The sequence below is a fragment of the Podarcis muralis genome, chromosome 5 (genome assembly GCF_964188315.1).
Source record: "Podarcis muralis chromosome 5, rPodMur119.hap1.1, whole genome shotgun sequence".
In the NCBI taxonomy this organism is placed as follows: Eukaryota; Metazoa; Chordata; class Lepidosauria; order Squamata; family Lacertidae; genus Podarcis; species Podarcis muralis.
In genome coordinates this window covers 70249224-70277223 of record NC_135659.1, presented here as the reverse complement: position 1 = coordinate 70277223, position 28000 = coordinate 70249224, and the positions used below count along the sequence as shown (strand labels likewise).

Below are 28000 nucleotides of genomic sequence, written 5' to 3'. Positions count from 1 at the left end.
GAAAAAGCACCAGATGAGGGAGGACCGCAGTGCTGCTGTGAGTGTAGCTTGGTAACCAAAGAAGAGGTCCTTGTGAACTAAGCCTTGTTTTCTCTCCTCTTCTTGGCTGCTCTGGGCAGTTGGAAGGCTTCCCACTATTAGGAAGAGCAAAGGAATGAAGTTTTGCTTGGGCTAGTCTATGCAAAATGCCCAAATATAGACATTTCTCTGGACTCTTGAGGAGCAGTTCAGCTGCTTTTGGAGTCAGCCAGACCCTCGTCAGCAGTGATTGACTTCTGCACAGAGCTGGCAGGCAACCCTCTGAATTGGCAGCAACAGGAGGGAGAAGCTCCTCTCTGGCCCAGTGCCCAACACACTCAGGCTGCACGGTGGGCTTCTTGTGTTTGTACACAAAGAGAAATGTCCTATCCCAGCTGTGGATTTCTGCAAGTTCCTGACATGCTCTGGTTAGTTTTTAAAAAGAACAGAGAAAAGGAACCAATTATCCACTTATTTTATCACCTATTTTGAGCCGGATCCGAAACAAAAATTCTGGACTCTGTGATCAGACCAACTACAATTGCAAGAAAACCATTGCTTCTTAACCTCAGTTGCCCACATGTCAAGTGGGTAACAGTAATAAATGAGTTCATGGGGTATTTGAAACATGATTCTGATGCCAGATGCCAGTTGACACACCTACAAAGCTGCCCAAATCTGCACGTACTTGCATAAGTCTAAAGGTATTCACTGCCCACAGCCTCAGAATTTTCCACTACTCGCCATCAGCAGCATTTTGTGAGCTTTATTAATGAAAGTGTGGGTGATTTTGTACATATTTCAAATAAGATTTACACTCATGAGTTGAAACTGAAAACTGCAGCAGCTTCTGCACCCGAGATCACCTGCTCAAGTGATTTGTCTCTTGTTATTTCTCTCTCCTTCTCCAACATTTGTCCAAAATGTGCTACAGATCTAAATCCAATACTGCTTTCTTTTTCAGTAAGCAAGCACAGATTCCCTCTCCAAAGACTGATTAAAAAAAAACTAAAACCCACAAAGAACAGTTCTCTTTCAAGTGCTACATAAACCCCCTCCCGTATTTTACCCTCACTTCTTAGGACCCCTCTAACTGCAGAGTTTGCATGCTCAGCTGGATAAGAGAAGAGGCAGGGAAAGCCTTTTTGCGTTGCGAGGATCTCCATAGACACATTAACAGGAGTTCCACTTGTCCTTCATGGAAGGATGAACACATGTGCAGCTTGCGGGGGAGAGTATTCTATACTACCTGTTCCTGGGTGTTCCTTGCTGGTTTTTCTCCTACCGCAGAGGAACCATGAATGAGTTTCCTGATCTGGAAACTAATTTAAACAGACCAGTAAGCAAATCACTTCCCAGTCACTTGCACCTGCATCACTTGGCACCATCTCAGTGCATACAAGCTTTGGCAGTTTGTGTGAGAAATAAAACTCTGCTCCTTAGAGAGGAAATCTATTAAGATATATATCCATCTGTCTATATATTAAACTCTTACAGCCATACAAATGCATAGATATAATCTTTCTTTCTTTATGTACAGGCTGAGCAGCAAACTAGTTAAGCTGCAAGGAACTGAACTGGGCAACATCCTTGTAGCTGAACTGGTATACCGCTATTATCCATCACTCACTCCATGCAGGAGTAAGGAAGAAAGATGATGCCATTGGTTACTCTTCTTCTTGCAGGCCCCCTCCATACATTCTCTTTGTGGCACACTTGCTACTTCAAAAGTGCTTCCATGTGGTTGACCCAAATGAACATCAGCAGCATATGGATGTTCCTGCACACTACACAGGGAGTCTGAATTACATACATGGGCAGTGCCCCTCCACTGGAACAGCTGTTGCTGGCGTGGGAAATACTCCTGCATTCCAGGCTATCTGTGGAAATGCAGAACATCCACATGTTACCAGTGCATAATGGGAAGGCAACCGCAGGAGAGCATTGGGCAGCTACCATGCTGCAAAGGTAATGTATGAGCTGGACTTTGCTTGCCTGCAAAGAGAAGAGACAAGACACAGAAGCTGAATCTGACACATAGGTTGGTTGGAGGACATAGTATCTTCACATAGCCACATGCTATGGCTTGTTGACCATAGTTCAGGAGACACTGGTCAACAGGCCACAAATGCTACTCCCTTCGGAGTGCCTCTTTCACTTCAAATGAGCAGATGTTGAACTATTTTGAAAAGTTCTGAATTGGCACAGAAACCTTCTGGTCCCAAAAACAAGCCTTATGCTGTTTCTGTAGCAAACGAGTGAAGCAGGAGTTCTGTACTCTCTGCTAGGTTACTGTCATCTTGACCAGGCTTCCTCAACCTCGGCCCTCCAGATGTTTTGAGAGTACAATTCCCATCATCCCTGACCACTGGTCCTGCTAGCTAGGGATCATGGGAGTTGTAGGCCAAAAACATCTGGAGGGCCGAGGTTGAGGAAGCCTGATCTTGACTGTCATGACACAGGTGCTGCCCAAGTGCGAGAAATATATGAATGAGAACTTGTGTGCCCTGAGCACTGGAGATTCTGAATGAAGGTTTCCCAATGCAAGCTTTCAAGGCCCCCCTTCTGTCATACACATAACAGCCACTGCTTGCGTTTGCCATCACCTCCATTACATGGCCAACCATAATGTGCTCCTTCCCTCCCATCAGGCCTCTTAAGATTAGGCATCACAATAGTAGTTTGGAAGATGCTGCTTATGTCAGAGGTTCAAGCACCATGTAGCTCCCCCCCTCCCCCCATCATGGCAGCACAATCCGTAATCCTTTCAGAGCCATTGCCCACGCGTGTGCTTAAAGGTTTGATTGCAGTACGGTGAGAAGCCATTTACATACACACACATTCAAAACACAGAAACATGCAATGCTTTTCATGCTTCTTCAGGGAACAAACCCAGCCTTTGCATGATCATCTATCAGAGAAATGGAATCCTTGAGATCACAGAGACATTAGGAAATTAGATTTGGCCCAGTGATTTCTCCTCCAACCTTCTGCTTCATAATATTCCAGGTAGAGTGACATTGGTGCTACCAGTTAGATTTAGCAGCAAATGGCAAGAACATGCTGCTGCTTTGTGTGTGTGCATGCGCAAACACACACAATTTTGGAGTCATTTTGTGCTGAAGATGAGCCTGGCAGTTTTCTTCTTCTGTGCTGCTACTCCAGTGTGGCTTAACTCTTGTATATATTTCTAGTGGCAAGTGATTGCCATGCTGTCTTAAGATAAGCAGGGATGCTGCAAATATAGGCTTCTTCAATACTTCCCACTTTTCTTTCAAAACTCCGAAAAGAGGGGGGGGGGGATTGGACAATTAACCCAGCTACATAACACTCTGAGCGTCTGCAGACCTCTCCTCTCACGGGGGAAAAAAAAGTTTCGTGGTTGAAAAGCTCTAAAAATAAATATTGCTTCTTCCTGACACAACGTCTCCTTGGCAGCTCATTCAATCCTTTTATCCAATTCAGTTCAACCCCGTAGAGAACACTGCTCATTTGGGACTGGAGCAAGGCAGCTTCCTGCTCCTGCTGAGTCCTTCTCATGTAAACAGTCACCTGAGAGACAAACATAGTGATTCAGCCTTGGCAATCTCATCCTTCCAGGGAAATCTGGATTCTGCTCCCTATTGCAGTATCTTGGGAACCTCCACCTGCCAAGATAAAAGGTGTGCTTGTTAATGCAAGATCTAAAACCAAAGGAAGCTATCGGTGATGCAAATAGCAGCTTGCAGGATGGGGGAGCAATTTTCATCCAGACCTGCAATCCTAGTACTGCTCCCCATGCGCACCACATCTGCTGTTTCCATTACAAAAATGTGCCTGTTAATTGCATCTATGTGAATCTTGCTTCACATATGAAGGGCCATTCATTTTATTTTTCTGTCTGTGTTTTTTCCTGCATGGATCTACAAGCATTTACAACATATATTTAAGAACACAGTCTCTGAGGTCTATGCCATGGATATGCTCCCAGTATGTTTCTGAGCACAACTGAAAGTGTTGGTGCTCACCTTTAAAGCCCTAAACAGCCTCGGTCCAGTATATGTGAAGGAGCATCTCCACCCCCATCGTTCAGCCTGGACACTGAGGTCCAGCGCTGAGGGACTTCTGGCGGTTCCCTCACTGTGAGAAGCCAGGTTACAGGGAACCAGGCAGAGGGCCTTCTCGGTAGTGGTACCTGCCCTGTGGAATGCCCTCCCATAAGATGTCAAAGAAATCAATAACTATATGACATTTAGAAGACATCTGAATGCAGTCCTGTTTAGGAAAGTTTTTAATGATTGATGTTTTAATGTATTTTTAACCTTCTGTTGGAAGCCACCCAGAGTGGCTGGGGAAACCCAGGCAGATGGGCAGGGTAGAAATAATAAATTTAATAATAATAATAATAATAATAATAATAATAATAATAATAATAATAATAATATTGATTTGGTTGGTTAGTGGTCAGAGGTATTATAAGCTGCTCTTCAGTTAAAACTCCCAGAGCATAACTAAACCAATGCAGTATTTTTTGAAAGTATATATAGCATCATAGCAGAAAAAACATAGTGTTAACAGGGCATGATGGTCTAAAACATTCTTAAACTGTTTTAGAATGTTATAATAAAACCTCCACAAGGCCTAGGTAAATAATTGATTTTCCCATACAAAGAACATGAAACTTGGTTCAAGGTAATATTCACCAGGAAAGCATTCAAAACAAAGGGAGCCACCACCTGATAGTTCGGATCCCTGTTTGGTGGGGCACCGTGGGGGGGCACCTCTTATTTTCAGGGATTATCTTAATAACCAGGAAGTCCATGTGAGTGCAGGTGGTCATTTGGGAACCCAGGTTCATGATCAGGTAGGGTTTTAAAAATTAAATATGTCCTGGAAATGTTTTAAGAAGCCTATTGGTGAATTAGCATCACAACATGCATAAGACTGGCAAAGTAGATACATGTGGTTCCTCATATTTTAGTTTACATATTTTGTACAATGACTCAGTTCAGGCATCATACCAGATCTGATTTGAACATCCCAAACCATGGTCTGAGCTTCCAAATGTACAGCAAACCATGGTTAAGAAGTATTTGTCTGCTTTCATTTTCCATTCTCTAAGCACCTAAGATCCACAATGTCACTCTTATCTCAACTGCACAGCAGTCTCTGAAGACAGAACTACCACGGTAACTATAGCTTGTCAATTCAACCCTTGTTTGCACAAAGTATAGTTTGTCAATTCAGAAATTTATCATTCTGTTTCTTTTGTCAATTGCAAACAATGGTGTTCAAACATGGCAAGCTATAATTAAGCTTCCTTTAGCATGGTTTGGCGTGTCGTCTGAACTAGGAAGCAATGTAGGAAGTGTGTAGTGCATCAATGGTGAAGTATGAAAGTATCTATTTAGCCCTGAGTTCACATACTGGAAAGCTGAGCAGATGCATAGATGTCACAAAACTGTCATATGTGTGTACATATTTTGTGGATTTTACATCAATGCAAGAAACGTTTCATGTATCAAAAGGGGATCATGTTTGTTTCCAGTTCTCACCTCTTTCCTTCTTCCTTCCTTTAAATTATTCAATGAAATCAGCTCCCAGTGTGAACCTGATAATCCAGCTATCATCCTTGCAAGGACCCCAGAGAGGCTCATTTCCTTTTATTTTGTTGCCATTTTGGTACCTTTTAATTTTCCCAGGCCTTTTAAGCTGTCTTAGCTTTAAGGTGTTTATTCATCTCTGTGAGAAGCATTTTTACATAGCACAACACTGTTAACTCTGACTTGTTCAATTGTTTTTGAGTTTTTAATGGCTTTATCTTTAATAATAATTATTATTGATACCCTGCCCATCTGGCTAGGTTTTGCCAGCCACTCTGGGCAGCTTCCAGAATAATATAATAAGTTGTGAGCTGCTTTGTGGCCTACAAATACTATTAATAAATAAATGCACATGCTATTTAACAGCAATGAGCCATTCTGGGCTTCGTACTCCTTGGGCAGTTCTCAGCAACACTCTGTACTTTTTTAGAATGCAAGTGATGGAAAACATGCCTTTTATCAGACACAGGAGATTGGGGTGGGCTAGGGGGAGTGTGTGTATGTAGCACTAATCCTAGATAGCATTATTAAGAGTGTAGCTTCCATGAACCCAGCAAGGACTTCACCCCAGGATGCTTCCCACATTTGCCCTTTGCTTGCCTTCTTCAGCTGTTTGACATTGGTGGAACGAATGGCTGCCAGAAGCTGGTCTCTGGAGTTCTTCTCTTGCGGAGGGAGAGCTTTTTCTACCATCTTCCTCTGAGATGCCGGAGAGAGTGACAACCGTAAGTTTTCATTGATCAGGGGAGGAGCCAGGAGAGGAGCCAGAGGAGGAGCCAGAGGAGGAGCCAGAGGAGGTGGAGGTGGTGCTTCTGGGGCTCCAGCTTTCTTAGGGGAAACTTTAGGGGACGTTTTGTGGGATGGCTTTGGTGAGGCCTTAGGTGAAGAAGCAGCTGGCAGGCCTCCTGCCTTTGGCACCTCCAGCAAGTCCTTCTTCTCCCCTTTTCCCTGAGCCTGCTTCTGCTCCTGCAGGCGCTTCTGCCGCTGCTTGTCCATGTTGCGGCTCAGCAGGTTGGTCACGGTCATCCGGGGTCCTGCCAGCTCAAAGTGGTAGCCCAGCTTCAAAAGGGTGGTGTTCTCCTTCAGCAGTGTGGCTATCTCCATCTCCGTCTTCCCTCCGCAGATATGCCTCTGGTTGTGAAAGCGGAGCTCGGTCAGAGTGTTGTTCTGCAGCAGAGCACGGAAGATGGCCAGGATCCCTTTGCCCGTGATGTGATTGGAATCCAGGTTGATGCTGGTTAGCGTCTTGTTGGCCTTCAGCATGATGGCAATGGCAAAAGCAACATGGTCATCTGCCCGTGTGTTGGCCAGGGCAAAGACCTTGGCGACGGTGTTGAATTCCAAGGCCTCGGCAAAACGCACCAGGATCTCGTTGTTGATGCAATCGGAGTTATTGACATTGATCTCTATCATCTCTGGGTCGTTATTCTTCACTTTCTCCAAGGGCTCATCAAAGATGCTGGTGGCTTCCTCTTCCGTGCCCTGGCTGGAAGAGCCGTCTGCCAGTTTAGAGGGGCTGCTCTCAGGAGCCTCTGTTGTCCCTTTCTCTTGCCCTGACATTGAGGTTTTCCCCTCAGAGGTTCCTTTGCTATCTGTTGGGGATTTTGCCTCACTGCCAACCTTTGATCCTTGCTTTACAGCTGAACTTTTCTCTCCATTTCTCTCTGATTCCTTTTTGTCTTCTCTCCGCCTATCTAAGCCTGACTTTAAAGTGGAACCCTTTTCTCCTGTTTTTTCAGATTCCTTTTTATCGTCTCCCTTTCTGTCTAAGCCTGACTTTAACGCGGAACCTTTTTCTCCAGTTTTTTCAGGTTCCTTTTTGTCTTCTGCCTTTCTGTCCAAGCCTGACTTTAAAGCTGAGACCTTTGCTCCTGCTTTTTCGGGTTCTTTTTTCTCCCCCGTCTTTTTGTCCTTTTCAGTCCCCCTCTTCAGCTCCGTTGCCTTTTCTTCTTTCCTTTTTTCCTCAACTGCTTTGATCTTGGCTGCCAGGCCCTTTTCTTCCCACCTTCCTTTAATTTCATTGTTGTCCACTGAGATGGCTTTGTATTTGTCTTTGGGTAACTTCTTTGCCTCCTTCTTCTCTTCATTGACTGGCCCAGTGTTCTTAGTAGTGTCCAGTTCATCCTTCCCTTTCTGATTAGCTTTCTGGACATTTTCTTCTTTTTTCCCTTCTTTTCCGAGATCAGAAGATTGGTTTCTTTTCAGATCTCTACCATGGGTTTCCTTTCGTTTTTCCTCAACAATCTTCACATCTTTCTTCCTCTCTGCTGCTTTCTCTTCCTAGAGCAGGGGGAGAAATAATGCAGAAAGAAAAGTTTGTTGAGACAATAGCATGCTGATGATGCAGCAAAAATGCAGTTTGCTCCCAGAGGCTATCTTTGTCATATTGAATAGGGGAAAATGACAGTGGTTAAGGAGAGCCTATCCATTTTCTCCCCAAATCAGCTTTAATTAGAATTGAGAAGAAGAATAACCTAGATGCATTTTAAGACAGGAATGTCTTATTAACACTCATTTGACTCTGACGTGGATCCATGATCAGCTCATGCCAAACCCTCCACATAATGAACTTGCCCTTTGGGTCTCAATGAGCATTTCTATAAACATCAGGTCTTATGAGCCAAAATCCTACATCTGAATCTCTTTGGCTTACACGGATTTCATTTCTGGCATGGCCAGGACCCAAACTTTCTAGAATCTGCATATCCAGCTTCAACACGCCCTCTAGCTAAAGGACATCCATAGAAAAGGCTATCTTTTATATGACTTTGGTCTAAGAAATCTGGAAAAACAACAACCCAGGACATAGTTAAAACAAATTTGCCTTAAGACATTATTTACATTATGGCCATAAACAGACTCCCTTTTGAGAAAGCAAGGATCTCTGTATTTAGTTAAGAGATTACGAGACTCATTTGAGTCCAGTATCTAGAGCTGCCCTTCCAGGACTGGAACGCAAACAAGTGGACCAAACCCTCAGACATGGTTTGCTGCTGGGTCAGAAAGGCAACCTATAGCCCTATGCCACCTAGAAATGCAACAACAGACCTTTCTCTTGCTAGCCTTTGCAAATATTTTAAAATTTAAAAACAATAAAGGAAATTGGCATTATTATTTTTTTTGAAAGGAATTAACCTAAGTGAAAAAGCAGAGAGGGACAAGAGGCAAGAACCTATATTGGTAGCTTTGACAGTAGATTAAACAGTAATTTATTATGTTTTTATATAAGTTGGAAGCCACCCAGAGTGGCTGGGGCAACCCAGTCAGATGGGTGGGGTATGAATTAATACAACTGTTGTTGTCGTCGCTGAAAAGGACGCCCCTATTTTCATCGGAGAAACGCTGGAGGCTATGCAATTCACTTGCAGCCCTACCTCTGACCTACCCTCTTATACCATCCCATGAGTGGACAAAATGTCTCCCTAGTCACCATGCCTTGCAGCGATTGGCACGAACTTATTATGCTCTGACCCTGGCCTTTCTTTAAAAAGAACCAGCCTGTTGCTTGCGCCGATTAATCACAAATGTTTTGACAAACTAAAGCGCTTCAAGTTCCTCCTAAACATACTAAAATGAGCATTGCTGCTGCTTGCTGGCAATTACTGTTCCGCAGCCCCACTCAGATGTTTCCTTAAAAGGAAAAGGAGACTTGGGAACTTCTTGTTTGGAATCTGGGCATTGAGGCACTAATGATCCCCTCCTTGGTCCTCTCCCTGGTGCAGCTAGCCTCCTGGACTGGTGCCCAGGGGTGGCTGTGTGCAAGGGGTATTATTCAGCAGGTACCAACAGAGTGACTTAACTGAGCTGCAGAGCTTGGCAGGTGTTTGGCAAGGGATGTGAAAGGCACACTTGGGTTCAAGGGTTGTTAACAGCCAATACTTACTAAGCAACATCTCTGCTCTTCAGCCTTGCAGAGAGTCAGTAACAACGACTATGTAAGTATGAGTGCAACCCCTAGCAGCAAATCTAGATTGGTCACCAAGAAGAAAAGATTATTTACATTAAGCATCCAGTGGAAGACAGTACTACGCTAAAACAGTCCTCAATAACCCTCAAGCAATTATCCTTAAATCAAGGCTGTGGACGCAGGACCAGCTTAAAACACAGCTAGGTAGTTCTTTCTCTCAATTCGGATTGATGCTGGTTTGAGGAAGAACATATAAATATGCAGTTGCAGATGGGTAGCCGTGTTGGTCTGCCATAGTCAAAACAAAAAAAATTCCTTCCAGTAGCACCTTAAAGACCAACTAAGTTAGTTCTTGGTATGAGCTTTCGTGTGCATGCACACTTCTTCAGATACACATACGTGTATCTGAAGAAGTGTGCATGCACACGAAAGCTCATACCAAGAACTAACTTAGTTGGTCTTTAAGGTGCTACTGGAAGGAATTTTTTTTGTTTTGAATATAAATATGCAGTATTACATAAGGAGTGACAGGATAGATGCAGGATAGTATAGATGCAGGATTGTGGCTAACACTGTGTGTACATTGCTTCCCAGACTAGCAGCTGGAGCATAATGGATGCAGAGTATAAAAAAAAGAAGAAGTGTGTGTGTGTGTGTGTGTGTGTGTGTGTGTGTGTACACAGTCCAATAAAGGGTTTATACATTAAGTGGCTTAAAATGCAGTGAGGATGTTCCCTCTGGCTGCATTTAAAGTTGCATTTGCACTTGCTGTACACACCAGAGAGGGAGGGTCTTTCACTCGATGTACATTACCCTATTTGTTTCCATGTGCCCCAACACCCTCTGCACTCCTATTCAAGGAAGCCATCATCTGCACAAGTGTCTGAACACAGCTTAAGCATGTCTTGCATGTTCAAATCAGATTGAAGCCACAATCCATTAGGAGCATTCCCCTAGAAACTATAACTATATGGCTTGTGGCCAAGGTCATGGGTACTCAACTTTAAACACCAGTGGTGGGAGCATGTGGGAGCCAGAATAAATGGTAATGTGTACACAGCCTAAGCTGTAGCCTGAAAAGACATGACCTTGGCAAAATTCTGAAGGTCAGGAAACCCAGAATCCCAGGAGCCGCCAGCTCGGCCCACATGGGACAGGAAATAACTCATAGGGGTAACTATGGCAGGCTTCAAATCTTGCCAATGATTCCTTTACTCTGAGAAGTGCCTGCACAGGGATGGTTGAGTAGGGATTTCCTCCCTCCCAAAAGCATTACTATTTCTGGAATGGGCGTGTGCACATTAAACATATGTCTGGAAAGCATGAATCTGATCTCCTTCCTTGTCTTCATTCCTGTCTTAAATTGGGCTTTCCACATTGTTGCTTGGCTTACAACTGGGATCTGAAGTAGGCACAGGGCGAACGTTTGAAAGTGGGGAGCTCAAAATGGTTTCCTCAGATACAGCCCACAGTTGTGTTGGGTTGCGTGGAACCCTTTGAGCAAGAGGCATGCACCCTCTACCACATCACCTGCTACTTATTACCTACTGGCACCATAGGTCAGCGCATCTGGCTATTAAGCAGAATGCTGGTGGTTCGAGTCCACCCAGGGATGGCTGTGGGTGGGATTCCTGCATCGCAGGGGGTTGGACTAGATGGCCCTCACGGTCACTTCCAACTCTATGATTCTTCCACTTCTCCAAGCCAAAACACCTTTGCAGAGGGAACTATGGGATCAATATCGATCGTCATGTGAAAGTTACTGCAAAAACTAGCAGTGGGAATGCACTGATGTGGAGTAATGTGAACATACCTTGACTGACCTGATCCAGCCTAGTCATTTATCAGAGGACTATAATCAGAGGAGTGACGTGGATGGCGCTGTGGGTTAAATCACAGAGCCTAGGACTTGCCGATCGGAAGGTTGGCGGTTCGAATCCCTGCGACGGGGTGAGCTCCCGTTGCTCGGTCCCTCCTGCTCCTGCCAACCTAGCAGCTCGAATAGGCAGGAAGGTAAACGGCATTTTTGTGCACTGCTCTGGTTCGCCAGAAGCAGCTTAGTTATGCTGGCCACATGATCCGGAAGCTGTACGGCGGCTCCCTCGGCCAATAAAGTGAAATGAGCGCCGCAACACCAGAGTTGGCCACGACTGGACCCTTTACCTTTACCTTTTTATAATCAGAGGATTTATAAGAGCACCCAAGGAAAAAATGTATGCTGTCACATATAAACATCCCCCAACAAGCATCTCTGTATTCCACATTAACCCTCTAATTATGTATTGATAATAATAATACCTATCCCAACCTTCTCTGCAATGCAGACACAAGGCAGGCACCAATCCTAAACAAGAAGAAAGGTCCCTCTGGACATCTTTTTATTCACAATGATGGTATGGAGGTGGTTATATGGGATCCTGCTTTCAATACCATTTGCATCTGCAAGTTTTGGGGCAGACATACTACTTTGTTTCCAGTCAGTGCATGTGTACCATAGCTTCTTTCTGAATCCCTGGAACGTTTCATACCACAAGTGTTCCAGAGTGAGTTCGTTGTCTCTCTTTGTTGCATTATGGTGCAAGAGTGTCCCTCTCAACTGCAACAATATGGTGACATTGGCAAAGCATCACGGAACAACTAATAAAGCAGAATGATGTGTGGACAGTCCAGTATAAATCTGACACTAATGCACTATGCTTAGGACTGCACCCAGTTTGAGATTCTATTCTATTTCCTTTGTTAAATATTTTAAACAAATATTTCCAGTTGCTATTAAAAATGTGAGGTTCGCCCCCCAAAAGGGCGAGCAAATAAGAATAAGTCTTTTACAAAGGAAAAGATTTGCTTTTAACAGCTGTAAGACCAAAACTCAACAGGCATTTTCTCAGCATAGACAGAGATGGAAAACTTCATTAGCTGCAGGATATTTTTTTTCTAAAGAAAAGGATTTGTGAGGAATAATTCAGTAAAACAATCTAAATAATCCAAAGAAGTAAGCCAGTCACACACCACATGGCACAGCAGAAAATGAAACACCACTTCACATTGGGAAAAGGGGCATGACACACAGTATCTCAGGATGTTCATTACAGGAGGACTCCAAGGAGGCAAGTGTATCTAGTCATGAAAACTAATTCCATAACTCATCTTGGTCTATGTACAGTGGTACCTCAGGTTAAGTACTTAATTTGTTCCAGAGGTCCGTACTTAACCTGAAACTGTTCTCAACCTGAAGCACCACTTTAGCTAATGGGGCCTCCTGCTGCTGCCGCGCCACCGGAGCACGATTTCTGTTCTCATCCTGAAGCAAAGTTCTTAACCTGAAGCACTATTTCTGGGTTAGCGGAGTCTGTAATCTGAAGCGTATGTAACCTGAAGCGTATGTAACCTGAGGTACTACTGTATTTTATATGACTACTCACAATCACAACAGATCTCTCTAATGCTATTTATGAACATTGCTAACAAGAAAGTGCAGCTTATTCTACTTGTTTGAGAAGAGATGCATTCAGAAGCATGACTGTGGATAATGTTGACCACAGAACTAGCTCCGTAACACCCAAAAGCCTATTTCCATGAAGAAACATTTCAGTTGTGCAGCATCCAGCTAAACTATAGCATCAATACACTCCCATCATAGATGAGTTGGTGGTGCCAAGCTGCAGAAAGATTATGCAGTTAGCAACAGCTTATGCAGTGCCAACTGCATCTCTCAACTTGAAGGTGTCAACAGTTCCTCAAATGTCAACTGATATTCAATTACCTTTCAGTGTGAACCGTTCAGACGGTGTGAAAAAAAGAATATGACTAAATAACATTGTTGCCCCAAAACAAACTTGAGGGTGATCAACTTGATGTCTTCATCATTTCGTCAGGTGCAAAATTCGCCTGCTGGTTTTTGTGCTCTCTCTGAATCCAGCTGTTTACCCCTATTCAAATACTGTAACTTGCTCATTCTCTGCCTGAATGACTTTGCAGACAATGGATATTGTGAGAGAGCTAACAAAACAACTAAACCTGGGGCAGACACCTGTCACTAGGAACACAAGAAGATCCTGCTGGGCCAGGCCAGAGGCCCCTCCAGTCCAGCATCCTTCTCTCATAGGGAAACCCTCAGGCAGGACCCAAGCACAGGGACAATTGTGGTTTCCACCAACTGGTATCCTCCAAGCATACTGCCTCCAACAGTGAAGGCAGAACAATGCCACTGCGGCTGGTAGCCATTGATTCAGAAGCATGACTTCTGAAGCTTTACCAGGTTGGCATCTTTATTGGGGTGGCCACTATGACCCCTAGGTCTCATTCCCAGTCAGTCACCACCATGAGTATATATGGGAAATCAAGATTTTTGGCCTTGGCATGAATTACCTACACTTTCTTCTCCTTCTGCATGAACTCCTACATAGGCTCTATAAGCAACAACCTATTGGACAAGGAACTGATAAACCCCTTCCAGATTCCTATACGCTACCACTAACCTCAATTGTCCTTTTTCGTTGAGAAGTTTCCTTTTATGGTCCTTCTCCACCCCCCCCCCCAAACAAAGCAATTCACAGGCTCCAGCTGACTCATGTCTTTGGACTTTCTGGCTGGACATAGTGTGACTCTGGGAATGGTGAATTGACATTGGCTGCCACATCAGCATCAGCCGGAGATGTCACAGAGGTTAACTCTGTTCCTCATTCTGACCCTGGTCACACACAACAGAATATGCCTTCGGGTACCACTCTTGGCTTATTTTTCTGGATTGTAACAAGTATTAGAGAATTACTTAACTACTTTTGTAAATTCTTATGTTCACTGGTTCCACAGAGAAAGGCTGTTTAGGTCCTGCTTCTAATCAAATATTTTCCTTTTGTTTCTCCAGTTTGGGCTATATGCCTGAATAGGAACTCACTGCCTGAGTTTGCTATTAGAGGAAATAATTAGAACAGTGCTTTTCGAACTTTTCATGTTGGTGACGCACTTTTTAGACGTGCATCACTTCGCAACACAGTAATTCAGTTTTACTAGCAAACCTGAGATTACACTAACCCCTTTCCAGCCCTGGGAGGAGCACGGGGAGTGTTTGTGCAACACACCTACACACTGCAGCCAACACACTAACGTGTCATGACACACAGTTTGGAAAGCTCTGGTGTAGATGCTACACAACCATGATTTTGGGCCATGATTTTCTTTGCAGATCTGAGAGTTGTTATGGTCCTTTCCTAGAGAGATGTTTTGCTAAAATTGGGGCGTGAGTAGGGTCAGGATTCATCTCTAGAGAGATGTCCCTGGCACCATCATCATCAACTTTTAGACACCAGGCAAATACATTCTTGTTTACTGTAGCATTCAGTTCTTAACTGGGATCATATGGTATGTTACTCTAGTCTGGACCAGTCTTTTAATAGGGTATGGCACAATTCACCTTTTATTGCAGGATAAGCTCTTTTACTAAATAATTTTATCATGTTCCTCCTTTAGTGGGTTGGGGTAGATTTGTCTTTTTATAACATTGCTGGGTGAGTTTTATCTTTTTGATGTTTTAAGTTTTGTATTCTGCAGATGTTATGAAATGAAGTAGTAGACCCACTAGAAGTAACAGACTTAATGTGCTTTAATTTTAATGGGTCTGTTCTGAGTAAAACTTCATTGATAACTAGGTAAGGTAAAAGGTAAAGGCAAATGACCCCTGGATGATTAAGTCCAGTCAAAGTCAACTGTGGAGTGCGGTGCTCATCTTGCTTCAGGCCGAGGGAGTTGGTGTCTATCCACAGACAAACTACCCTTGATGTTTTCACAGTGAAAAGGCTTTGAAACATTTTATGTAGTTAGTGATGAATAAACACAATTATAATAGCACTCCTTTCGCTACCAATAAGGTTAATTGATGCCCCCTGAGCTGTGTGCATTTGGCTCTTTGAGTATGAAGAAGTCATAGAGATGCTCATTTCTATTTTAGGTTGTTTATAAACAGCTTCCTAGTTACTTACGGTTGTCCTAACCATCAGAGAAAAAGAAGACCTCTTATTATGTAGTCAAAGTAGTTCCAAATATAACTTGCTCTTCTGAGATTCAGTAGAGAACCAAGATCATAAATGCCTGCTACTTTCCCATCCCTGATAAATTCCAAATGAACCTCATGGACCTGGCTCCTGTCTTTTTCTCTCATTCCAGGAAAATGATTGGTATTTACCATACAAGGTTAAGCAGATGCAAAATCACCCCCGTTCCTCCGCCAGCTCAAAGGAGCAGAGTAGGTAAAGCTGTCTAGGAGGAATGGACATTGGGTTAGCAATCTCCAGCACAGCTGGCAGGTATTGGTTTGTGGATGTCTGGTCTGATCAAAGGTACATATTTTAGATAGCAGCAAAGTCGTAAACTCCAGATTAGTCAGTTTACAGTGAAGTATCTCTCAGCCCTTCAATATTTTGCCTTGTTAACCAAACACCATCTGAAAACATCACAATAATATATGGGGTCCCTTCAACTCATATACCTACACAGAAGAAAAGGCTGCAGACTGACATCCAGCATGGAGGTGGAAACATGAGGCAAACAGAGGAACACAGGAAGCTGGTTTCTACTACATTAGACCATTGGTCCGTTGGATTGTCAACACTGACTAGCAGTGTCTCTTCAGGGTTTCAGACAAGGAGTGTCTCCCAGCCCTACATGGAGATGCCAGGAATTGGACTTGGGATCTTCTGTATGGAAAGCAGTTGTTCCACCACTAAACTATGGCCCTATGTGCACTTATCACATAGACTTTGGTTACTTGAAGATAGAGGCAAAGCGTGTGGCTATCCTGAGTTGCGGAAGAGCTTTATTCCCACCTAGGGCATCTCCCTGCTTGCAATGAACTCATCTGCCACAAGCAGAAGCTGCCTCTCACATGTGGTATGGTTCTTAGCATGTTGGACTAGGTTGGGGGAGCTGTCAGCTCGAATCCCTTCCCAGCCACAAAACTTGCTGTTGGTCCATCATTATATCTCGGCTTAACCTACCATCCAGATCTGTTGTGAGGATACAAGCAGGACCGTCTTACCCATTAGGCTTAGTGGTGCCCTGCACCATGGCACCCGCCCATCAGGTGCGCCCAGCAGCGGGTGTCTGGGACCGACCGGGAACAGCTGCGAGGGCATGCTGGCCGGCGGTGGCTCTTCCTACGGCCAGCCACGATCTCTCGCTTCCTGCCTGGGAAAGGAGGCGGTGGCAGCGGTGCGCAAAGCTATGTGGCACCCTTCTCCCTCCTGCCCACCCCGCGGCAGTAGCGGGACTGCTAAGGAAGCCCGCGGGGAGGATGGGGAGGGGGAGGGGTGCCAAGAATGTCGCCCCACACCCATTCTGCACCACGGCGCCGGATATGCTTAAGTCGGCCCTGGATACAAGCAGGGACAAGAAGGAACTGTACATGCAGGGACAAGAAGCCCTGGGCTCCTTGTAGGTGCATTGCCTTGCAGGGTGTGATAAAAATGTAATAGGCACATTATAAATACCACCCAAAGGCCTGTCAATTGTTGGCATGCAACACTGAATATGCAAGAACTGCCTTGATGGATCAGATCAAACCTCCACTTAATCTCACACTCTGTCACCAACAGCACTAGTAAGATGCCTTTGGGGAACTTACAAGCAGAGCATTTAGAGAAAGATTATTGCAGCATAACTGGAGGCTCTGCTCCTGGCAAATCAATGAGGCAATATCTGCTTCGGGCAAATGCATTGCCACAAGTAGGGATTTGCATGGGCTAAGAGAAAAGGAAGTAGCCATGAACTGGGCAGCTCTATGGACCACCCCTCAGCTCTAAGGATGCTTTGAGTCTCAGCCTGAGCACTGTCACCTGCTAAGCAGGCCTTCAACCAAGCCTTCACTCTGGTCTTCTACATCTGTTTCATTATTGTATTAATTCACTTAATCAGCCATGGAGAACCACTGGGCACAGGACTAAAAGCTCTATGGTTTGACATATTGCATTTCCATGAGGTAAGAAAAACCGATGGGGAATCTGTGGGTCTCCAGTCAAGAGAAATGGGATGATGATCTCAGTGTGTGAGAGATCTTCATGTTATTACAAACTATAGAACAACTATAATGTTACATGTGTTTCAGCTATAGGCAAACTATAATGTTACATGTGTTTCAATATATTTCAACTACAGTGGTATCTTGGTACTCGAATGGCTTGGCTCCTGAACAAATCAGCTCCCGAACACTGCAAACCCGGAAGTAAGTGTTCTGGTTTGCGAACGTTTTTCAGAAGCCGACTGTCCGACATGGCTTCCAATTGAGTGCAGGAAACTCCTGGAGCCAATCGGAAGCTGTGCCTTGGTTTTCGAATGGTTTCAGGAGTCGAATGGACTCCCGGAACGGATTAAGTTTGAGAACCAAGGTACCACTATATTGTTTTTAACTAGTTTGTTTATACTATAGTACTATGTATTTTATAATGGTGTTTTAAAATGCTGTGAGGCACCTTGAACTCCAATTTGGGAGAAAGGCAAGATATGAATACAATAAATATATAAACAAACAAACAAACAGCTGGAGGGCCACAGGTTGCCCATCTCTGCTCAAAATATAGTCCAGTGTCTCAGATGATCATGACAGAAGTCACAGCATTAACAAAGGCTGATTCACATGTTATTCTTGTATAACCCAGGGGAGATGGGAGGTGCTGCATACCTGGGGTGGAGCGAAGGGTGGGGGGAGATGATAGCAACATGCCAAATAGTGACACTAGAATCTCAGCTGTGACTAGATTGAAGTGACCCAGAATTAATTTCAGCCTTGAGAAAATTCCAAACTAACAGAACTTAAAAAGTTCCAACCATTCAAAAGGGTTCGGTTGAAACAAGAGAATGCTAAAGTCACTACTCTACTTATGGAAGAACCAGAGGAGCACAAGGAAGACTGCATTCGGATGATGATCTTCTCAGCCTGTGAGAGATCTTCATGTCATAAGAAATTTGGCCCTGGTTTCAGGCCCGCTGCTGCTGGGATCTGGGGTTTCAGGAGTGTTAATCCCCCTATTACTAACAAGCCCAAGGAGGAGGAAGGGATTGGACAGGGTATTTTTTCTTTCTCTCCGGGGATGGAAAGAGAAGAGAGTCAGCTAGGCAAGCTCTTATTACTGCAACATGATCTAAAGGGGCAGATTTACCAGGCAGCTTGACCACCAGCATAAGTTCTTTGTCTTCTACAGTTTAGCTCTGTAGTGCATACTTCAAATTAAGCAAGTTGGTAACTCTTTGAAGATGCCGTTCAATATTTTAAAAATGTGTATTTGGGGCCTTTCTTTAGCTTGGTCCATGAAATCACGATTCCATGAAATCTACTCTTTGCAGAACTTTGCACTACAATGGAAGTAAATCCAGTGAAACTGGGTATGCTATTTGGAAATTTGCTTTCTTTCAGATACTGTTATTAAATGGATTTTAGAAAGCAAAAACTTGGAAATCCGATTGTGCCATATTGTAAGGTTAGGTTTTTTGTTGTTGTTTTTTTAACATAACATGCATTCTTTTCTTACTAGGCTGCAGATGTCCTCTGGCAAAGGATATCTTAAGGTGAGGTTCCCAGGCTTTTAAGAACAATAAAACAAATCCAAATGACCAGTTTATTTGATGGCATTTAACCTTACCCTTGGACTCCAAAGAAAAAAGGAACAAAACCATATGATCCAAAGGCACACCATATCATTTCTTAGGAACAAACTTTGGGGCGGGCGGGCGAGGAGGGAACATTGTTAAAAATAACAAATAATGCTTCACTGACCTCTAGCTTTGATAATCTATATGAGGATATTGGGGTGGGGAGCATCAGGTGTGATCCTGTCCCCATCCTCCATGTGATGATTCAGTACACATTTATATGGCGTTATATTATTGAAGGTACCATGAAGGCACACATGTGCTGTCCACATGGGGACCTTAGTAGGGGCTGTATCCAACTAAGGCTATGTATGCATTAGTGGCCTAAAATGCAATGAGGTTGTTTCCTTTCACTGCGTTTCAAGTTGCATTTGTCCATTGCTGTACACACTGGAGAGGGGGTTAGGACACTTTCACCCAATGCACATTATCTGTTTGGTTTCGCTGCACACAAAACCCCAAACTCCTATTCACAAAGCTGTCATCTGTGCATACACAATGGCTACCTCAAATGTGCACACCTCAGCTGAACTGAGAAGTGAATGTGGCTTACATTTTCAAATTGGATGGAAGTTTGAGAGAAAGGGCACCAACCAGCAGTATTTCTCAAGAAACTACAGCTTACATATGGATGGCAGCTTACGTTGTATGCACCTGATGACTCCAAACACCAGAGGTGGGAGCGCCCTTGAGCCAGATTTTTTTTTTTAATGTGTACTGATTGTCCCACTCAGAGTAGATCCAGTGAATTTAATGGAACAAAGTTAGTTGTGTAATGGGTCTGCTTTGAGTAGCATGGACATTGGATGCAACCCCCAATTTCTCTCTTACTTCAAAAGCTTTACATTTTACACTTACCTGGTTAAGCTTCAGCAAAATTTAGCTGTCATACCTTAAATAACTTGCTGAATAGTTGAAGTTTTGAAAGGAGCCCTTCTTATACTGTATTACCTAACCCCTTGAGCAGCTTATTTTAATCAGTATTATTACTATGAACAAAACCTCAATGAAATAATAAGTACAGTGGTACCTCGGGTTAAGTACTTAATTCGTTCCGGAGGTCCGTACTTAACCTGAAACTGTTCTTAACCTGAAGCACCTCCTGCTGCTGCCGTGCCGCCAGAGCATGATTTCTGTTCTCATCCTGAAGCAAAGTTCTTAACCTGAAGCACTATTTCTGGGTTAGTGGAGTCTGTAACCTGAAGCATATGTAACCCGAGGTACGACTGTACTTTTTGTAGGGCTACACATGAAACTGATTTCATCAAAGACAAACCATGGAGCAATAAACAGGCAGGGAGGTTGATCACCTAAAGTAACAAAAATCCACTAAACAAAGATTAGCTACAATTGGCACTTTTTAATGCCTTTCCGCTGGCTCTTCTAACTCCCTTGTTACTTTCACTATATTGTAAGTATTTATTCCTTGGACTTTGGTTGCTTTACATTAACTGATTCTCTACAGCTGGCTCTTAAGTCCAGAACAATGTTGAAACCAATCCTATGTTCTTGCTTCACAGCAACAGACAATCACAGAGCAAAGCTTATGACTTCCCATGATGGCATCATGGTGCACATATGAAAAAGTAACACTGGGGTAGCACCAACCATTGACACTACAGCATTGATTCTAGGGGGACGTCTCTGTGGTTCAGGAGCTTTAAAAAGGCATGGAGGCAAATTCATGCTAGTCTTGTCAATAGCCATTAGCAAGAATAGTTAAATGGAACCTCAGTATTCAGATAGGAAAACACGAGGGGAAGGCTATTGCATTTATGTTCCTAGAAGCATCTAACCTGACTAAGTATGGGGAACCTGTGGCCCTCCAGATGTTGTTGAGACTTCCGTCAGGCTCAGCCAGCATGGCCAATGGCCAGGGATGATGGAAGTTAGTTCAGCAACATCTGGAGGGCCACAGGTTCTCTATCTCTGGACTAGTCACTGTGAGAAACAGGATATTGGATCAGATGGACATTTGATCTGATCTAAAAAGGCTCTTCTTCTGTCCTATGTGTGTTTGATTTTTGACCAGGTCGTGGGCAGGTAGAATAAGAAACATTTTGAACCCAATCATGAGAGCTGATAGCAGCCTCACAATCTTGGCACCAACACAAGCTGGTGCTAGTAAGGAAGTTCCCTGTGCACAAGTGTGTGTGTGTGTTTGTGTGTGCATGTACACACACAGAGACACTGACCAATGGGAAACCAGCTGGGTGTATGTGTATGATAGTGATCACAAAAATGGCCTGTAGGAAAATTATAGAATTGTAGAGTTGGGACGCGGGTGGCGCTGTGAGTAAAAGCCTCAGCACCTAGGGCTTGCCGATCGAAAGGTCAGCGGTTCGAATCCCCGCGGCGGGGTGCGCTCCCGTTGTTTGGTCCCAGCGCCTGCCAACCTAGCAGTTCGAAAGCACTCTTAAGTGCAAGTAGATAAATAGGGACCGCTTTATAGCGGGAAGGTAAATGGCGTTTCCGTGTGCTGCGCTGGCTCGCCAGATGCAGCTTTGTCACGCTGGCCACATGACCTGGAAGTGTCTCCGGACAGCGCTGGCCCCCGGCCTCTTGAGTGAGATGGGCGCACAACCCTAGAGTCTGTCAAGACTGGCCCGTACGGGCAGGGGTACCTTTACCTTTACCTTAAATGTTGGAAAGGACCCTGAGGATCATCTACTCCAATCCGCTGCAATGCAGGGATCTCAACTAAAGCTATCCAATCTCTGCTTAAAAATCTCCAAGGAAGGAGAGTCCACCACCTTCCGAGGGAGTCCCTTCCAGAGTTCTTTCAGGACATTGTTAGTGCTGTGGCTGTGATCAAACTTCCACACACACACCCCAATCTGAATGATGAATTTCACTACAAACAAAGAAACATGAGATTGATAATTTCCATGGAGCTGAACGCTGGAGAATTCAGGGCAGATAAAAGAAAGTACTTCATTACTCAGTGCATAAACTGTGGAACTCACAACCACAGGAAGAACTGATGGCCACCAACTTGGATACTTTAAAAGTAGATTGGACAAGTTGTGGAGGTTAAGGCCTCCTTAATGGATAATTATTGATAAATGATGACTGTGCTCTGCCTTCATGGTCAGAGGCAGTAATGCTTCTGAATACCAGATACTGGAACCCGTGGAGGAGTGGGGGAGACTGCTCTTGTGCCTGGTTCTGCTCATGAGTTTCCCACAGGTGCCTGGGTGGCCACTGTGGGAATAGTGATGCTGGACTTAAACGGGTTACTTGCCTCCTCCAACAGGCTCCTCTTAGTTTCTTACCATCACAAATCTCCTAATGTCATGCGTAGTTTTAAGGAGAGGCAAGTGGGACAGAGCTGTCCACCTGCCCTGTTTGCCTGGCAAAGGATGGCACAGCTGCTTTAGCAACTGGGTGGAAGGAAATGTTTGGCTACAATGATGGGAGCTTTAAATAGGATTGAACTGCTTGTGCACTCTTCGCAGCACACAACTTGGCAGTACAGTGTTCATGAAGCTCCTCGGCTAAAGAAACACTCTCTAGGAGAGATGTATTTTCTCCATAGCATTCAAGTCAACCCTGAGCCACAAATAATAATAATAATAATAATAATAATAATAATAATAATAAGGGTTAACAGTGTCTTCAACTGTCTACTTCCTATTATGGAGGGGTTTTTTTTAATCATCCTGCATGCTCTAGTTAAACTCATTGTTTATGCAGATTCCCTTATACTGGATGCTTACAAAGAATCGTGCTGCATACACAGTGTGCTTAACTTTATCTAGTGGGAAACCAAAGAAATAAAGAGAAACACTGCATAATTATTTGCAGGACTGGAGCTATAAAGGAGTCATGAACTATGCATACATGAAAGAGGCTGTGACTCACCAAGAGACAGCCAATCAGCCCCCAGTCCCAGGGGCTCAATGAACTTGTTGCTGCTTCCTGGGACTGAAAACACACAGGGGTTTTATCAAGCACCTGGCTGACAAGGATGGCTGGTGGGCTAGATTGAGTCTGGTGGGTCACAAGCCATGCAAGGCCCCATCCACAAGCAGCTATGTTTTCCGTTTGTCTCACTGGTTTTCATCAGCTTTGCAGTTCAGAATACTTCCTGGGCGAGACTGAAAAATGAACTGTCAAGAATGACTGTTCGTTGAAATACCACAGTTGTGTTGTTGTTGTTGTTCTGGCCTTCGTTCAGCTCATCCTGGAGCAGAAAAACAGGCATGCATTCCCAGTTACATGCTCCAAGCCCCTAGGCTGGACCAAATAGCCTAGCAGTCTAAATACAAACAAATACAGAACCTGCACTTTAAAAGCCACATTTTTCTTGGTGCTAGTTTCATACACATTACATGTTGTAGTTTCCAAACAAAACAGCCAATGCAAAGAAAAACACATTTTATATATTTCGACACTCGAAATCAATTAACTATTGCCAACTTTATTGGCATGCACGAACACAGGGTCCAAGTTCAGTGGAAGAGGACATCCATTCTTTGCATGCAAAAGCCCAGCCTAGGAGGAATGACTGCTGCATGGAGCGCAGAGAGAAGAAACGCCATGGTGCATCTGCAGCAGCACAACCGAATGCCTTCTTCTGCCCCAGCTGCAACAAAGCATGTCTTTCCCCCATCAGTCTCTACAGCCACAGCAGGCGCTGCAACCTTCAAACAGTTTGACTTCACCTCCAGTTTCAAACAGTTTGACTTGCACACTCCTCTATTGTCTCCCGAGTCAGATAGATGCCAACGAATGTCTGGGTTCTCCAGGAAGGGCTGGGAAAGACTCCTGCCTGTACAGTCACTGCCAGTCAGTGATGACGATTTCAAGCTATAATACCTGTCCATCATGGGCACTGAAGATCTGTGGGGAGAATTGCTCCCTGTTGTCTCAAAACAAATTCAACAGAGACCAAGTGACTGAAAATGGTTTTTTAGATTTAACCCCTCTAAGTTGTCTGTTACATTTTGTAAGTTTTTCTGTTGTTGCTTTTAAACAGAAAAAAGCACGCGGTATTTCAACGCGGTATTGTGTCCCAAATTACAAACAGAATTTCGCAGGACTGCTGATGTTAATGTTAAAGATAAGCCTATGCCCCTGAAAGATCTTACAATCCCCCCCTTCCCTCGCAAGTAACTGAATTCTTTTGAGCCCCCACAACCACACGCTTGTGTAGTGAACACTTAATTCTGCAAAAGTGATCAGTCTGTGTGCAGTGGGGAGAGATCAATCCACTTTTTCCAGCTCCATGGCAGACAGAAATAGAACAGGTTCCGCTTCTCTAAGCATGGAGGTTCAATTATGGGAATTACTTAACCTGTTGAATTTTTGCCTGCTATGCAATTATATTAAAAAAAACAAAAAACACAGGCAACCCCTGCACAGACTGGTAGCAACCCCTCCAAGACAAAATATTGCAACTTTTCAATTGTGTGAAGTCAACATTACTGTGACTCTGATTTTGTGAAGCAAATCACCACTGATAATAAACACATCTCCTTTCTCCAGCTTTTCTTGCTCAGTGGCCTATGCTACCCACGTCAAATTCCAGCCTCAAAGCAGCAGCAGCAGGAGGCATCCTATCAGAATATAGAATTGGGCAACTTGCAACTTGTGTGCTGCTGCTATGCACACAATATTATCTAATTTTATAAAATACATCAAGAATAATGAAGGTAGATCATTTATTTTACACCAGTTTTTATTCCTGCCCTAGCTTCCTGTCTGTTCTCAAATTTCTTCCTCTTGCTGTCAAACTCCTCCATGGCCTTGCTTTCCCTTCTCATTTTGCTGTTTTATCCCATTTATTTACCATTTTAGTGTGTATGAAATTGGGTGTCGCTGCAACTGCACTGCCTCCACCCTGCTGTGTTGATGCTGTCATTTGCCAGGACCAGGATGAGGCACAGCAGTGGTAAGGATGGAGGGTAGCAGTGCTGGCAGTGGTGGGCACAGATGCATGAGAACCTGCCACCTCCGCCAACTTGGGGCTTGTGTCATCCTTACCACAACATGCTCCATCTCATCACAGTACCAGAAAGTACCCGTGTGCCATTGCCTCAGTTTCTGCTCTCAGGCACAGCTGGTACAACCATTGAGGAAGAAAGGCTAGATTCCCAAGGTCAGTATCACAGTCTTTGGTAAGGAACCCCAGTCAGGCCTGAGACAGAGTGGCCTCCTGACCCTTATATGTTCCTGCCCCCTGCTGGGCTGGAGGACACAGAGCGGCAGAGTCCAAATGGCAGAAACAAAGATACTGTATTGTGACAGTGACTTATATTTCATAACTCTTGGGGACATATTTGCGAGAGTGGAAGGCAACAAGATTCCCCTGACACAATCATAAGCATCCTTTTGGCACCAAGTTAAAACTCACCCCTTCTCCCAGGCATTAGATGGATTGTTGCTATCTATTGACGGCATTTGTATGTTGCTGAATGTTTTGCTGCTGTTCTATTGGATTTGTTTTATAGCTTATTGTACGCCTTTTATTGTGATGCATTGTTCTTTCCTCGCTGAGCTTATGTTACGCTTTAAAAATTCTGAAGCCACTTGGAGACTCTTTATGTGTGAAGCACAAACTAATACAATGAAATAATATTAATAATAGAGGTAGCAGTTAGCAGTAAAACACTGACACCTTGATGTTCCCTGCTGGCTTTCTTGATTATCCCCTTTTGGAAGAGCTAACACTTAAAATTGTATTAATTCTGCTGCATCTTACCATGCTCATTACTATTCTCTAGGAGGGACAGTCCTCAGCTATTGCCTCATAGATTTGCTAGTGACCCTTAAGTGGTTTTCATAACAGATAAGTCCTGTTCCTGCCTCCCCACCCCCCAAATTGCACAAATACTCCCTTTCCCAACACTCAGTAAGATCAACAACTTACATCCATTGATTGTTCCCTCTGAAGAATTTTCTTGCTCTCCTTCTCACAATAATTGAGCATTGCCTCTCGATTGTATTTGCCACTTGGTTGCTTGTCAGTTTGGTCTCTCTGCCGCAACCCCACAGGAATGTTTGCATCTGTATCAGAGGCATCCAGTTCTTTTTCTAGCTCTTCCATCTCCTCAGCAGAGAGCGTAGACAATAAGTTGTCAATATCTGGATCCTCACTGACTTGACTTCGGAATCTTGCTACCCTAGACATTTTGGTAGCTTGCAGATGAAGTGCAGTATGTCTATATATTGAAAAGGGAAAGTGCCAAATTAATAGGCTTTCAGGGGAAACAGTCCAGTGAAGCCAGGTTCTTCTTTCTCTTACTTTGGAGGTGTTGAGATGTTACATGAAAGCAGCTGTGACTTCCCCACAGCCTTGAGTATAATGGATATGCAGTTGAAGAACAGTTGGCCAATGAGAGTCAAAGCGGTGCGGCCTGGTTCAGATAGGCCAATCAGACATGGCAGGAGGCGGAGCTGGTGTCTATCAGAGGAGTTTGAAACCTGAGGACATTCCAGGGAATCTTCAAGTGCTGCATGACCAAATTTAGTCCTGCACATTTAGCTTTTTAAATGGGAAAGAAAGCATGTAAAAAAGAAAAAGAAGAAGAAAAAATCCCCACCCCCAAACAAGAGATTAAACAAACGCTGCATGAAAAGTATCAGAAATGTTTGCAGGACATCCTGTACTTCACCATCACATTTATTCACAAAGTATTGTTGGCACTTAGCATCCTTTTAATTAACAGTCAATTTGCAAGAGAATGTAGGAGATCCAGGACATGCTTGTGGCTTTCATTTTCACTAAATGTTTCCATTTTAAAAAGAATAACACATGCTCTGCTCTTTATAGTATATGAGCATCTGGGTCTTCCTTTGGAATGTTATGCAACACAATGTGCTTCTATGAACGAAACAAACAATTGGGGGAGGGCCATAGTTCAGTAGAAGAGCCTCTGCTTTGCATGCAAGCTTTTCCTCCTTCAATCTGGCATCTCTAGGTAGGGCTGGGTGGGACCTACCAGTAGGTCTAAAATCCTGGAGAGCTGCTGCCTGTCCATGGATGCTAAGCTAGGAGGACTGATGGATTCAGTATAAGGCAGTTTCCTCTGTAGAAAATGACAGCCATTTCTGTGCTATGTATGGTATGGCACACTTTCAAAGCACTGCAAAGCAGACACATACTCCACCCAAGCATGCAGATTAGGGGTGTAATATTAGATTACACATTTCTAGCTCATTGTCACTATGTGCATGTGAAAATACAAATTAGATCATTCAGTCTTCCTTTGAACATGGTTTAATTCACATTGTCAAATGTATTTTGATATGGTTTTCTGATCTGGTGAGACAAAGAGCAAATTAAATGGTGCATCTCTTCTACCCTGCAGGTTGCCGGGTCTTAAGCTAACCTAAGGTGCCTATGCCTTTAAATCAGGGATGGGGAACTTGTGGCCCTCCTGATCTTGTTAAGACTGCAGGTCCCATCATCTCTGACCTTTGGCCATGCTGGGTGGGGTTGATAGAATTTGGAGTCCAACAACATCTGGATGGCCACAGGTTCCTCATACCCCATTTAAAAGCTTTTAGAGAGCTTCCTGTCCAATTTCTCCAGAGTTTCCTTTGCCTGTCTTCCTGTTTTGCCTGCTGCTGTGGGACAATACTGGAGTCCTACTTTGCTACTACAGCAAGCAAGAGGAGAGGGCGTACAATGAAGAAGGTGTGACAGTTGCATCTTCTCCTACTGCCTCAGAACACAGAAATGGTTTGGATGATCTGCAGTAGTGGTCAAGGGAGTGGGGCAGTGGCACTTACCTGACCTCCTGTCACAGGCATCCGTGCAGGATACCAGTAGGAAGAGGGGCAAGACAGTGGCAAGACTGGTGTGGTGCTGACACACCAGTAGAATCAGTCTGGAACCACTGGTGTG

At 44.0% G+C, this 28000-nt stretch overlaps 1 protein-coding gene across 1 annotated transcript; it reads right to left on the bottom strand.

Annotated features, from left to right (window-relative positions):
• Window positions 1–769: 769 nt before the first annotated feature.
• Window positions 770–26457, bottom strand: LMOD1 (leiomodin 1). Its single transcript, XM_028734712.2, has 3 exons — window positions 26021–26457; window positions 6201–7880; window positions 770–3665 (listed from the first exon to the last, which is right to left on the bottom strand). The coding sequence occupies exons 1-3, from the start codon at window positions 26279–26281 to the stop codon at window positions 3639–3641; spliced, it is 1968 nt and encodes a 655-aa protein (XP_028590545.2). The 5' UTR covers window positions 26282–26457; the 3' UTR covers window positions 770–3638.
• Between the last annotated feature and the right edge of the window lie 1543 nt (window positions 26458–28000).

Excerpts from the sequence above, each read along its gene's own strand:
- LMOD1 (XM_028734712.2), bottom strand. The coding sequence starts at position 26,281 with ATGTCTAGGGTAGCAAGATTCCGAAGTCAAGTCAGTGAGGATCCAGAT. Across the intron at positions 7,881-26,020 it reads AGAGGGAACAATCAATGGAT|GAAGAGAAAGCAGCAGAGAG; the intron begins GTAAGTTGTTGA and ends CCCCTGCTCTAG. Across the intron at positions 3,666-6,200 it reads ATGTCAAACAGCTGAAGAAG|GTGGAGGTTCCCAAGATACT; the intron begins GCAAGCAAAGGG and ends TTATCTTGGCAG.